The sequence below is a fragment of the Lingula anatina genome, chromosome 10 (genome assembly GCF_051362555.1).
Source record: "Lingula anatina isolate TDL-2025a chromosome 10, LinAna3.0, whole genome shotgun sequence".
NCBI classification, from domain to species: Eukaryota; Metazoa; Brachiopoda; class Lingulata; order Lingulida; family Lingulidae; genus Lingula; species Lingula anatina.
This window is the reverse complement of record NC_141776.1, coordinates 12201015-12216158: the sequence shown is the minus strand read 5'-3', so window position 1 is coordinate 12216158 and position 15144 is coordinate 12201015. Positions and strand designations below refer to the sequence as shown.

General features: G+C 35.0%; 1 protein-coding gene across 3 annotated transcripts in view; it reads left to right on the top strand.

The window, feature by feature from the left end:
* LOC106163583 (leucine-rich repeat and calponin homology domain-containing protein 1-like) overlaps window positions 1–15144 on the top strand; it is a 39703-nt gene that overhangs the window by 11905 nt on the left and 12654 nt on the right. Inside the window, exons 8-17 of one of the 3 annotated variants that reach the window (XM_086996901.1) lie at window positions 1492–1725; window positions 2205–2386; window positions 3953–4021; window positions 4612–4800; window positions 4980–5067; window positions 6193–6333; window positions 7643–7706; window positions 11152–11291; window positions 11823–11960; window positions 12212–12289. In XM_086996901.1, the coding sequence (XP_086853027.1) occupies window positions 1492–1725; window positions 2205–2386; window positions 3953–4021; window positions 4612–4800; window positions 4980–5067; window positions 6193–6333; window positions 7643–7706; window positions 11152–11291; window positions 11823–11960; window positions 12212–12289 (1323 nt within the window). Of the gene's footprint in view, window positions 1–1491; window positions 1726–2204; window positions 2387–3952; window positions 4022–4611; window positions 4801–4979; window positions 5068–6192; window positions 6334–7642; window positions 7803–11151; window positions 11292–11822; window positions 11961–12211; window positions 12290–15144 lie in introns of all 3 variants that reach the window. The other 2 variants (XM_086996900.1, XM_086996902.1) reach the window with 2 other exon arrangements.

Sequence of the window (15144 nt, the reverse complement as noted above, 5' to 3'; positions counted from 1 at the left end):
GTTGACCGTTGGTCAGTTAACAAGTAAATGTTGTACATCCAGCACAATTTATATTAACTTTCATATGGTCCAGCCCTTTCGTCCCCCTGCTGGATATTTGTAACTGTTAAAGTGTGACCAGACATGGACTTGGCTCGGTTTAGGTCCTGAGACATGTTTCTTTGGGAGATGGGTCATCCTAATTTGTAATGCCCTTTCTCAATAGACAGTCTGCCATGTTTGAATACTGCGTAATGATTTTATTGTCAAGTGTCATTTAGACCTAAACCGTTTCAAGTTGCAGTCTGTGTCTGAATACACCTCTATCTGGGCACAGTTCACAGAAGAACTTACAAAATTGTTGGTCCTTTTTTAGTCAAGATAGAAAGACAGTAGTCAACTTACCTGAAAATACATGGTTTTTACTGTAGAAAAAGTGGGAAACAGTTTCAGATTCATAGCTACTTTGTCATGTAGTGGGTAAAGGCAAAATCACCTCAGTTTACGGTGTTAGAAGTACAACTTTTTGATGCCAAGTTTTTTAGTGACACTGTGCCCAGCATCATTTTTATATCCTGTCAGACCTTCACAGCACCTTTGCACAATATGTGAGTAATTCTGTTCTGACTGCTCTGGTCACATAAGGAATAAATTAGACGAGAACATACTGGATCATATAACATGAGAGCACCTATGTATTCTTAAAATCTGGTGGTGTGAACTGGGCTGTTTTTAGTGTAAGCTTTTTTTTTTAAACAGTTCATGTCAAATCCTTCTTCATCTTCTTCTTCATGGGGTTTTGTCTTTATAATCAGATTGTTACAGTTGAGTATGGTCTTTTTGAAGTTGAGTATGTGGAAAACCAAAAACATTGACAAGATTGCAGTATAAAAAATTCTTTTTTATATTTATTAGTATAGACAGGAAAGTTAGTTGTGCATCTGTTTAAGAATTTTGGGTAATGTATTAAGTTGTAGTTAGGATTAATCTTATGTTATGTTTTTGGAAGTGGGTTTTTCAGAATTCATTAATATATTTATTTATAATTTTGTTTATTTGAAAAGTAATTAACTATTGAGATGCCATGAGAAGGTCAATTCAGTCACTGAAAATAAAAAAAAAAACAATAGTATAATAAATGTGAATGACATAAATGCAACTGCTGCATGTCAACTTTGCTTTCTTGAAATGGCATTTGTAATGGTTGCTTATTTTACAAAACTTAACACTTATTTTATGCATATTATGTCATTTCTGACCAGAAATACAAGTGACTGAAAAATCAACTGGAGTGCGACTGATTTAAAGACAACAAGAATTTCTCCAAAACCAAAGTGTAGCAATTATTTGAAATTTGTTTGCATGAAGAAGTTATAAGTCTCTGCTTTTTGTTTATTAACCCTAAAGAAATATTCTTTTTTCTCTTTGAATGGCTTTTGAAGCTTTTGTAAAGAAGCTTATTCTTTGATACTCTCGACATGCAACAAAATGTCTTGCAACATTTTCTATCAGATCACCAATGGGCTTGATGAAGCCAGCAGTTTGGCTGTAAGAGTTGCTTCCATGAAAGAGCAGCGAAGTGAGAAAGTACGAGAATATCAGAGACGGTGGTCTCCCGATGTTAACAACCCAAGCCCTGTTGGGAAATCAGTGGCACCAAACCTGCTGCAGGTTACGAGCCCAGGGGAGGATTTTGTTCCACAGCCCGTCTTGTCAAATATGAATTTAGAAGATGAATTTACCAGGGTTTGTGTTTGAATTTTTTTTTTTTTTTTTTTTTTTGCTGAAAGGCTATTAGAGCTGATGGATTCTTTTCCTGCTTCAGCACATGCTTTGTGAAGATACATATCATTTTTTCTTTATTAGCTTGTAACCACCTGTTTTGCACTGTAGTTGTCAGATATTCACTGTTATATTCAAATCACATTTGTCAATCAAAATGCACAATTTTTTATGTCATGCTTGTCTTCGTACCTTCCTTTCCAAGTTTGAAGCAACTGCTTTAAGACAGCCTTGTCTATCTGTTTGTACTCGGAGTAATGTGCTTTCTGCGTAAAATTTCTTGTTCGGTAACCTTTTTATGTCTCAAAAGATAAAAACAATGCGGGTTGCTTTCTTCTTTAACAGTTATATAATTTGTTGATTTGGACGATCTCAGCTGCATTGAAACCAGCTCTTTTTTCTCCATTATTTTGACTGTCATCGTTAAATTTATCATCTACCAGGAGCTAAATAGACAGCGGGCAGATTATGCTGCCAAAAAACGAGACGCTGAGCGTATTCGTAGAGAGCAAGAGGAAGAAGAGGAGCGAGAAGAGAGGCGGAGGGCGGCACTCCGGCTACAAGAAGAGCAGAAGGTGCTACTGGACAGACAGAGGGAGGAGGCTCGCAGGAAAGCAGAGCCAAGGTAAGCTGAAGTCTGATTTTTAATACCTCTACTTTTTAAAAAACATTAGAGTGCAGGGGGATAGCAAAGGTGACCATTTTGGAAATGAAATTGGTATTGAAGTGGAAGGACAGTTTGTTCCTTTCACTCAAAATATTTATAGATAAAATTGTTTGAACCTCATATCCTTTGATTATAAAAATAATGTCATATTTTAAAAATCTATTTTTTATATTTTCATTGTTTTTTATTGCATGTCTTGATTTGAACTCAACTAATGCACTATCTTACACAAGCAATCAGATGTGCTTTTGTATTAAGTATTAAGGTAGGGGTGGGGAATTGGACTAAAATGGGACCTTAATAAAACCTGATTGAGCCATGAAGTGTGAAAATATCTCTATCTTCTCCTAACGCTGCTCACACAGAGGCTGGAGGGCGGAGGTGGTAAGACCGCGGAGATTGACAGTTGATAACTGTTACCTTAGCAACAGGTGATTGCCACTGTTTGCTGGTGAAAGAGTCAGTTGTTGTGATCACATGTGATTTGTAAATGAAAAAGTATTCAGGTTCTTGTAAACAAGGACAAAATCGTCAGCAGAAATAAAATAAAAAAGTTGTATTTGATGTTAGTGACATTTGTCTGCTTTGATGTCTGGGATGTTTGATGCTTTTTGTTGTAGTGAGGCTCTCACCAGGCTTGAATATAGAGAGATGAAAGTCTTTGAGATTTATCTAGATATTTGGGTGTTGTGTTTATGCTCCCCCCCCCCACCCCCCCAATAGAGCTGGACGCCATGGGTGCTTGCATTCAACAAATTTCTTCTCACAAGGTCCACTTTCATCTCTGTGTACGTGGTCATGGTGAAACCTTTTTAACCAATGGCAATTTTTTATATTCATTTTTGTTTAGTTAGTTAAATAAAGTTTAAATACTGAGCCCAGAACAGTGCTGCTTTAGTGCCTGTACTTTAATGGTCATTAGTAGTGGTGCTTTATGTTGGCTTTTTCACAAGCTGTAGATTGTGATTGTACAGTCATGGGTTAATGAAGGGGCTGGTGGGGGGGGGGGGAGGCGCTGGGGGGGGCTTTCTGGCTCCTGTATGATCCGCCTTCACTTGTCATCGGTTTATTGCTAGACTGTCACTGTCTATGGTGTTTGTCTGGAAATTGTTCTGGAGTGATGCATGAAAACAATTTTTTTTCACTTTTTGATTTTTTTTCTTTGTAAAATAGTATTATAAGTGGAAATTTGATATTTTAGTTGTTTATGGTCGAGGAGGGGGGTATGGTTAATGACTAAAAAAATCACTCTTCAGGTTTGACATTTGGATGTAAAGAACACATATTAATTTGGTCTTAATTGGAAAATTTGACAAAAGAGATTGGAATGTTTAATCAAAATTAAGAGTAATGCCTTTTCTAAAAAGATCGTCATTAACCATTTTTAGGGATGTTGTTTGATGGAATTTATTTATTTATTTATTTTGTGGCATCAGTATGATATAGCTTCATGCTGTTGCTTCATGGATGTTACCTGTTGTATTGTTAATGTTAAGATGTTGCTTTTGCTGTTGTTGTTTCTAGCTATGCTGCTGCTGTTGTTGTAAATACTGTAAATTACGAAGGAAAAGAGGAATCATCTAGTCCGCTCAAGTAAGATCGATTTAATAAAATACAAATTATTACTTATTTTGCCTTACTGGGCTGTAATAATGTGGTGCTTTCATTGATTTCAAACATATTTCATTCTAAATTTTTCTTTTTAAAAGAATTCAAACTATTTGAATAGTTATTTGAAATCTGAGAGTAATTGCTTTATTTGTTATATTGGCTTGCAAAATCAGGGTGTTGGTATCCCAGCTGTTAATGTTGACCGTTTTATTTATATACATGTGATAATGTTGAAAACTTTTTGTTGAGATGTGTGCTATAGCTGAATATCCTGTTGTTGAAATCTGATTGTGCAGAGATGAAATACCGGATTGAAGTGGGCAGTTAATTTAAAAATTGATCGAGCATTAAGCTCATGTGGGCTTATAATTTTCCCCCAAAAGCGTCATATAATAAAAAATATATGTAAAAATGGTTCTAGTTTGTCACTTAAAATTATCTTTTGGATAAAAAATTACTTAAATTTAAAGCTATTTGGTTAAATCTAAATCTTTTCATTTGAGTAAAAGATAGTCTGTGATATGCTTTCATTGGTCTGAGTCATTACAACATTATACTTATCATATCTTCAGTCACAGGTTACCAATGGAGAGTCCTGTCACGCCGGATGCTGCCTCCAGCACGCCACCAGCCGGGTACTTAGTGGAGGATAAACAACGCTTTCACAATAACAATAACAACTACAGAGGGCACGAAGTCGTCAATTCTTCCTTCCAAGATGTGAACTCCAGTCAAGAATCTCAAGACTATGCTAGGAATAAGTAAGTTTGTGCAGTGCAAGTTTAAGGCACACAAATAGTTCTATCGACCTTTATAGAGTATAAAAAAGGACCTTCCAGGAATGGACTGCAGAAAATGTGAGTGTTATTACATCAGCTGGCAGTCTAATAAACCTCATAATTTGTATACTAATCCATGTTCTGGTCCTTTCCTCTTTCAGTGGTGTGACAGAATCTCCTGGTAGTCCCACATCACCTGGACCAAGTTACACCTACCAGCCTCCCGTGATAAATCACAGTGGAACAGCGGTAAGTCCATTTAAACCAACATATACTTTTATCAGGCTGATTGCCCTCCTGATCCCCATCTCGCCCCCCCCCCCCCCAATCCCCACCCCTTGCAGAATAACAGTCAGGTGCAATTCAACACTGCCATATTTTCACTGCGACCTAGCTGACAGTCATTTCCTCCTGGTCCGTTCCTTATGAAAGCAACCTGGGCACTATTTTAGACTGTACCAGTTCAATACAGCAGGCCACATCACTGATTTGAAGGATTTGGAATTCTCCAGACTTGTTCATGTACTGATCTTGCTATGAGCAGTTACTTCCTCAAGCATCCAGTAAACATAGACAGTCAAATATTTGAGAGTATAATTTGATGGACTGCCATATAGTCATCAGTCTACCCCTGACTGGTGGACTGCTAAGGCTCAAAACAACTTAAGTCATTCACAGCTGCCTCAACCTAAGATGGTATTTCATAGTTTGTTCTGTACATAAAAGATGAGGTTAATTTTACATTCAGGGACGGCCACTAGGTATTTTACCAGGGATCCAGAAATATTTCATGTAACTAAGAAATACTAATATGTGTCATATAGGCCTTTTTTTGTGTAGTTTGCTGTTAATTTTGTCTGCCAAACTATTTTTTTTCATTTACTTCATGAAAATATTTATATTTTGTAAAATGCTACTATTTACATAGCAAACTCATAACCAGCTTGTATGTTACAATGTTTCTGATTGGATGTCACTGGCTGACACAGCTGCCCTCTATTTCTTTGAATGGAAGTATGCAAATTGTTATGGAAATGATATGCAAATGTCTTACACTGTCTTGAACTTTGACAACTTTTGTAATGAGGCATGTACATTGATGCAACTTTCTCTTTGTGAAAAAAACTTTTTCTAAGTATTTTATATATTTATTTATTTCTGTATCTATTTATTTATTTCATTTTTCATTTTATTTACTGATTGATTTTTATTTATTTACTGTGTTTGTTACCAATTTGCTATAAACGCAAGCATACAGAATTCCTTTCAAAATGAAAAAAGTGCTTTTCCAACTTCAAAACCAACTAACAGTAATTTTGGTGCATGGGTAAATGCCTTGATTTTTGTTCTGCACCTTTGTTTCAAATCACTCAGAAGGAAGAATTTCACAAGCGCCGCGAAGCCTTGCTTCAGCAGCAGCGACATGAAGCACAAATGGTGCGTAGGCGTATGGAAGAAGAAAAACAGCGCATCAAAAAAATTCAGAAAGAGGCTGTGCATAATTTTGTGTATAGGGTAAGTTAGTTACATGCACTATGATTTTAGGGGATGAAAAAAACTGTGCTTAAAAAACTCTAGGGGGTCACTCGGTGTAATTTTTATTTATTTATTTATTTATTTATTTACTGAATTTTAGAATTCGATGTCTTTTAGTTTTATCAGTTAGATTTTGGTACACTATGCATTTCACTTAAATTGTTTTAATTGTTGCATTTTGTTTTGATTTAAATATATTATTCTCTTCTGTCAGATTCTTTTCCACCTTTGGGCTCACTCCAGAATAATACTGGAATTGTAATATTTACCATATCAAATTTTACAGTTCTCCAAAATAAAAGAAAAGAAACCAAGAATGTAATTTTTGTACTCATTCTTCGGCCACTTAAAAACGTTTAACATTTGGCTAGATATATTCTGATAGAATGAGCCCAGCTTTTTTTTCTTCCCACCTTCACTCAATTTTGCTTGTCACTAACAGCATCCACAACTATTGCTTTATCAGAAACCATTGCTTATTGAAAGGTTCCTCCTATTGCTTGAGCATGGTTTTCCAGATACAAGTGCTTTGTTATTGTATACTTTTATCATTCACTTAAGTTGTAGTATTTTTGTAGCAGTTTTATTATTGCTACATGGCATATATTTTTTGTCATATTTCTAAGTTGAATTTTCCAGCAGTTCTGCAAAGTTCCTTGTATTATAAAAACAAGTACTATTTCATGATCTAGACTATTTTGTCTCAGTTTTGTTGGGTAGGTTGTGTTCACATCAGGACTATGTTCAAATATAAAAAGACGGATTATCATCATCAGATGACATTTTAAAGAATGGTCTGGTGTAGAAACCCTGCCGTGATAGTCTTTGGGTTGCAAACGTACAATACAAGCACCAGATAGAGAGAAATGAAGCAAGATTTGTAGATTGTGTATGCGAGAAATTAACTTTCTTTGCCTAGCTCTGTGTTGGCTCTTTGTGTGTGATGTAGTTTGTATATGAGTCACAAGATAAAACAAATAGCTGTGCACTTTAATGAGAATATAGGACCTATTTTATAAAAGAAAATGTTGAAACAATACTTATGTAGGTTGGCAGAAGCAATTATTTAGACTTAAATACAAACATTAAATTGATAACTTTAATTTAGATGAAATATTTTTTTTACATTGCATTGGTAGTTTAATAGAGAATAATTTTACACTTATTTTTCAGCTGTGTAATTTTATTCACAGTATTGAAATCTTTGTTCAAAATTACACGTGGCAAATATCTTCAAATATGTGGGAAAGAACCGTTCAGTTATAATCATTCCCTTCCAATTTTACAGAGAACATCGACAGGGTCAAGGTCAGCAGACGAGAGCCTAGATGTCTCCACCTGCAGCCAAGATGGTACTGCTTCCACACCCACTACTAGTATTACTCCTACTACCAACAATAGTTCTTCCCTTAGTGGTGCTGGCAACTTTAACCTCTACCCCAGAAGTGGTACGGGGCCTGCTTTTATTGTTCTAACCTTAGAAATAAAGAAATGGGGGTAGAGCTATAAGCTATAAAAAGCATTTTTGCTTTACACAAAAAATCAGTGCCTGATGAAAATTTTACAACATTAAAGAGTAATAGCCTTTTGCAGCTGGATGACAAGATGTTGACTTCTTTTGTTTACTGAAGAACTTGTTCTGCAGCATTCTTTTTACTGGAGAGCAAACTCTTCATTAAACAACAAGATCTTCATTTAACAAAAGAAGACAACATCTAGTCATTTAAATTAATGCAAAAGGCCTATTGTTTCAAAGCTGATGTCTAATTTAAGTTGTCTAAATTTTGTCTTTGAAAATGTATTCTTTGGATGATTATCTGTCTTGAGAAAGTTTTAGCTGTACCCCTAATATTTCAAAGTATTACTTGTTACATCATTTGTTATTTAGTGCATGGAAATGTTTTAGTGCAAAAAGAGAACATATCAAATCGTGCTAATTTATAAGAAGATTACTAATATTTCTCTTAACTACCTTTATCCAGTTTAGTTTTCATATTTGTTTCTTGTAAACTGAGCTGTCATGTACATAATGTGAACCCGACTTTGTGCATGTTTTCATGAAGGATTAAAAACTTAGATGTTTGTTTAGAATACTACAATTCAGACCCTTGCATGTTGAATTTTATGAAAAATTTTCCTGTACCAGATGATGAAAAAATGGAATGCTTGGATATTAAACCTTTCACTAATGTCTTTTTTAGCAGGTAGATCCTTCTTTTTGTTGGTTTAAGAGTCTTTGTCCATAGAAAAAATGTTTTATGTGTATCTGTAAATGTTAACTGTCATGGTCATCAGAAGGTGGAGGCAGAAATTTTACTCGTAGTAGCTGTCTTGTTTCCTAGATTTGTAAGTTGTTGTACTAACATGGAACTACCAACCCCACACCAACAAGATGTATTCTATATATTTTAGTAGTTTAGATTTTATTCTGTTGTTCATCATGATATTTTTATCAGTTGTTCTGTCCATTTCGAGTGCTGTACTGTTGACAACCTTGGTAACTGCCTAAATTTTGTTTAAAATATCCTGAAGTATAATTATGTACAGACACAGATGTGTCTGTACATATTGCCATCACCTGCGTCTGTCGTCGCCGTCGTCGCCGTCGCCGATGCCGATGCTGGCGCCGTGCACTTTCCTTGTTAACACGATAAGTGGAGGGCAGTTTTACTTTTTGGCTTTATATTTACAGAGCTGATGAATATTCATAAAACGCAGGTCAAGTTCGAAAATCAGCATGATCTGGCCATTATTGTAGAAGTTATGCTGTTTTTTCACTTTTCAGCATATATGCAACCCTGTTAACACATTTTAAGGAAAACCAATAGGCCTGTTGTCATGAAACTCACAGGAGTAATCAATCTTACTAAAACGCAGGCCAAGTTCGAAAATCGGCATGATCGGGCCACTATTTTAGTAGTTATGCTGTTTTTTCACTTTTTAGCATATATGCAACACTGTAAACACAATATAAGAAAAAACAGATAGACCAATTGTCATTAAACTCACAGGAGTGGTCAATCTTACTGAAATGCAGGTTGAGTTTGAAAATTAGTATAATCGGGCCATTGTTTTAGAAGTCGTGCTGTTTTTTCACATTTCCTCAAATTCAATTCTTAGGCATGTTAACAGTCTTATTATTTAATTAATAAGACACATAGAAGTGTTTGTTTGACATTTCCTGCATCTTTACAACATTGTTAGTTGATTATGTAGAAATGATGGTAAACTTGTTATCGTGTATTGTGTAATAAAGTGTCAAAAATGGAAATAAACTCATATCAGTCAGATTCAATCATTTACTATGTTCAGAATGTCAGAATGGAGGAAATTGGACATTTGACACAGTTCTATTGATATTTGTCCCATCTCATCAATTTTCTTAGTTGATCATATAAAAATGGCAGTAAACTGTTTATTTCATCTTATATTAAAAAAGTGTTAAAAATGGAAATAAACCCATTTCAGCACAGTGCTGTCTAGTTTACATTTTGGCATATTCAAGGTGTCACTTTGAAGTTCCATGGGCATGAAGACCTTTGCTAGTCACATTTTCTGAATATACATGATATTATTAAAAATTGATGATCATTATGCTGTTAAACATAATGTAATATTGCATCAAAATTTGAAAATAAACCTATTTTGGGCACTGCTCCCATGATGACCATTTAAGGAAAACCATGTCATTTACTGTTCTCAAACTTACAGAAAGAAACATGGGACTTAAATACAGCTTCAGTAGGCAATGCAATCTGTTTGGTAATTCTTTCTGTCGGTTAAACAGATTTTTTGTGAAAGTTTAATTTTTCACATATTGGCATTTTCAAGGTGTGACTTTGAAGTTCCACAGGCTTGAAGACCCATGCTAGTCACATTTTCTGAAAATCCATGATACCTTTATTTTATTATTAAAAATTGATTGTCATTATGCTGTTAACCATTATGTAATATTGCATCAGAATAGAAGAACTCACAATTTTGGGTGCTGCTGCCATGAAAACCATTATGGGAAAACCATCTTACTTATGATTGCCAAACTTTCAAAAAAGAAATACAGGACTAAAATGCAGCCTGAGAAAAGCAGTCAAATTGACTTCTTTTTCTGGAAGTTATACATTTTCAGAGTGTGAACTTGAACTCCTATGGGGCTGAAGCCTTATGCTTGTTACACATTTTACTTACATTGGAATTACCTGTTGAGCATAATTAAAATTTGATGTTGAATTTGCAGTTTAACATAATGTACTTTTGCATCAGAATTGACTGTACCCTATTTTGTTTTTTTCCTTCTTTTTGTCTGTACATTTGACAGCTTTGCTGCCTTGTTTTTTTTTTAATCTCAAACTGATGACCTTCATAAATGTGCAAGTAAAAAGTTCATTTCACTCTTATCTGGGTCACTATGATGTGGGTCTATATGTAACCACTAGAGGGCTGTACTCCTACAGTGACCAAGACGAGCCAACCATGAAAATCTTTTCAGCTAAGATTCTTAGAACTTGATTCATGATAATTACAAAAATTCAATTAGATTATTTCTTCAACATCACAATACACAAGACGTGCATCTCAGTGCCACTTAGATAAAATTGTTCAGTCAGCGAGATCTAAGGATTACAACTGAGAGTGAGTAGTATCATAAAAATTCCATTTTTCATCCAGTTGAAACACTTCACAAGCACAGATGTATTACATTCTCCTTTCAAAACTGAGTTCCATGTAGGTGGCTTTCAGTTCCTGTAGGTGAGTATCCATATCTGCCATGAATTTTACGCTCGGTCCATTTTTTCTCAGCTTACTCACCTGGTGCTAGTCACACTCACCACAACGAGGAGGAGGGCGACATCTATTCCAGCCTCAACCCCAACTTCACAGTGCGGAGACACATGGAGAGAGTGAGGGAAGAAATACAGCAGATGGACAACCTAAGAAAGGTGAGCTTACGTATGTGTGAATGGTGGCCTGGAGCTCATTCTAACCTGACGTATCTTGTGGCTTAATGTCTAGATGATTTAAGCCAAGTGCATTGATTTTAGCCCAAATTGAAATCAACATTTTTAATTAAATGAAGGATGAATTTGCTAGATATAAACGAAGTAGTACATTTTCTAGAGGGTGAATTGTAATTTGTTTCTGGTAAATTTTTATACAAACATTAGATTTCCCATTCCCATAAATGCCATTGGTCTATGTCGATCCATTTGACTCTGTGGGGACTCTCTTATGAGTGCAGTTAGCTTAACTGAATGGCATGCCTCCTGGGATTGATTAGAATACAGAAAAGCTGGTGATTATGATAGTATTCTGTCAAGCTGATTGCACTCAGTGATGGTCTCCAGAGTTAGATCTATCTATGTAGACTACTGGTGTCTATGGGAATAGGGAATAGGTCATGTAAGTGCTGCATGATATTATCTACATTCCCATTTGAATATGTATATATATTTATGTTTCTATGGCAACAGAACATAGAATGCAGATTAAAAGTGACCTTGCCAGACGACCTCTCAGGAGCCCTCAAGGATGGCGTCGTACTGTGCCATCTAGCCAACCACGTGCGGCCGCGCTCTGTGCTCAGCATACATGTGCCCTCACCTGCAGTGGTAGGGTGGAAAATACTTGTTTTTGCATACAGTCTCGTGCATTCTCTCTCTCTCTCTCTCTCCAAGTTATCAAATCTGTCATGAGTAAAAGAATCAAGGGTATTGTCAATAGTGAACAAGTGAAGCTCACAGTCAGACTCCTGTTTGTATATATGAATTTTTGTTTTGGCCTTGAAATGTAGCATAATGACATATAATGATATATTTTTGTTTGAGTAGATATATCATGCAGTTTCATCTTCTTCTTGCAGCCTAAACTTAGCTTGGCCAAATGTCGCAGGAATGTCGAAAACTTTCTGGAAGCTTGTCGGAAAATTGGCGTGTCACAGGTAGGTCACTCCTATGTTGATCCCACTCGTTGCCACCAATGTAGCACATTTTGATGTCAACTTCAGGCTAGTGTCTTGCTGTTTTATTTCCCTCCCCACATACTGTGCAGCTTGCAATGACCATCACCCAGTATTCCACTAAGTTGGAGTAAGAACATTTTGAAAAATGTCAAATAGATGTCTTTATTGTTTGACAAGTATTGCTGATTTTTCAAAGAAAATACTCAAAACCCAAAAGTACTTATTGGGAGAATGTTGACAGCTTTTTTTAGGTTTGGAAGAAAATTAGTGTGGCAATTAGTGTTTTGATCCCACCACTGCCACCGATGTTTACCTTACCTCATAAAATTATGTATATCTGTCCCCTGATGTACCTCCACCTACCATTATCATATGTGCTGCACTGGTGACTGTTTCAATTATGTGCCTTTCAGTTACAAACTTATGTTGACCTGTCATTGATTTCCTTGGAAAAAATCAAGTAGTATTTTAAAAAGGACAGTTTTAATTCTTTTCTGGGCAAACATTTTTAGGGGCATTTCGAAATGTCATTTAAATCAAAGAGAAACAAAAATGTTATGCTTCCATAATTGAAAAGAAAAAAGAATTGAAAAGATACATGTACATTTTTATATCTGTTCAACAAAAATACATATGAAGCTTGACCATAAAAGTTCATCTTCCCTTTTATCACAATTTGCCTTTGTCCACAAATTTTAGTTTGTTGACATCTTTTTAATTAATTTTCATAATCATATATCATATTCTGTGGCATTGTGATCCTAACCTGAATGTTTTCTGATTAAATATGCATTTGAGAATATTTGAGGTTGTTCTCCCTTCTTTTTAAATCTGCCTTCATTTCTGAAAAAGCTTCATAATAAGATACAAATGAATCTTAAGTTTTCCAGTAACTAAGATTTAAAAAAAAATAATAATAATAAATAAATAATTATATAAATAAACTATTTAGAAAAAAAATAATTGGTATGCTTTGAAATGAGTAGATCAAAGACATACTGTATTGACTATATTTGAAATCCTTCTGTGTTGTTTTTTGAAGAAGGCATCTAAGTCTGTGTTGGTTTACCAGATGCAAAAAATATATATCACAAAGTTATATTAGGTACTGGAGGATTTCGTGACTTAATTGTAAGATTTTCAGATTCTGAAAAGGATGGGATGCCTTCTTTTTTGCTTGATATTTTTTCCTCTTGTTTATAAATTTGTTGTTTTTGTCTGTGTTTTGTGATGTTGTGAGGATGTGAACCAGCAATATGTTGTTTGTTTGTGGTTGTAGTAGTAGTAGTAGTAGTAGTAGCAGTTGCTGAAAGAGCATTGGGGATGGTTAGGCTTCTCAGTATAGACAACTTTGGGCATGTGTATAGAAAAAGAAGAAAGTTAAATTTCCTGGTCCATTTCTGGCAATAATTTACCACCTCCAATGCAAAGTTTGATTGGGTGGATTGATCCGAAAATTTATTTTTATATTTATTATTTATTTATACTTCATTGTTTTTATTGAATTATGAAGACTTACCAGAGAGTTTTCTTAATCCTGTTCACTATTGTGACACTGATCTCACCCCAGTTACACTAAAATTACCACTGTTATACTAAACTTGCCACTGTGAAACTAAACTCACCACCCTTACACTTCACTTACTATCATTACACTTCACTTACCTTCACATTACTTGTTACTGTTACACTAAACTCACCCAAATAACTCTGTTAAATATTCCATACCAGTGCCACACACTCAAGGCTCTCTAAGCTTGAGAATGTACAGCATGATTTTGTATGTAAACATAAGGCAGTAATGATCATTTCTCCCCAAAAAAGATCTCATAATTATACTGTTTTATGTAAGTGAAGGCAGGGGATAATTACAAAAAAAAAATATATATATATATATATATATATATTGTATAACAATTTTGAATTGGCATAAGAGCATGGAGTCAGATTTTTTGCCAATTTTCAAGAATCTTCATCTATTTTGCATCTCCTAGTGTTAGCTCCTGGCATGCCAGTGTCTCAAATTCTTGATGAACATATCACATTTAATTCATTTCTAATGGGAATTTCTGCATTACTAGCATGTTGTGAATTCTCCACCTGTAGAAGTCACTAGTGATTTGTCCATGTTTTAGTAGATGGCGCTACTGTAGCAACATCTATATTTCAGTCATTTTTTGCATTGGAAATTTCCACCCATAGATGTCGCTGTGAATTTCCCTCCTGTAGGTGTCATTTGTGATTTGTCTATTTTTTCAGTAGGTGGCACTACTGTAGTGACATCTATATTTCAGTTATTTTTGCCTTAGGAATTTTCACCCACCATTGTCTCTGTGAATTTCCCTCCTGTTATTGTCACTTGTGGTGTGTTTACTTTTCAATAGATGGCAACACTGTAGTGGCATTTCTGTTTAAGAGTCACCCTTGAATTTGTGAAATTTCATCCACAGATGTTAGTAGTTCATTGTCTTTTGTAGAAGATATCTTTACGTATTAAAGAGTCAACCTCCTACAAATAGTTGTGGCTGTTTATGTTATAAGTTTTGGCTGTTGTTTTATCCTTTTTGTTATGCACAGACATTATCTCAACTGAATCTTTAATGGATCTTGTATAACTTCTTTGGACTAAAAACTAACAGAACTAGAGGCTCACAACATTTTTATTCCCTTGATTACCACTACAATGATCATCCCCCTTTTTTCCGACTATATATATTTGCTTTTATTTTTTTATTCCAATCTAAAAGAAAGTGGGCTGGAATTTTCTTAAAATTTATCTGCATGTTAAAAGATTACCAAAAAGTGCATAGTTCCAAAGAGAAAGTCATTCAGCC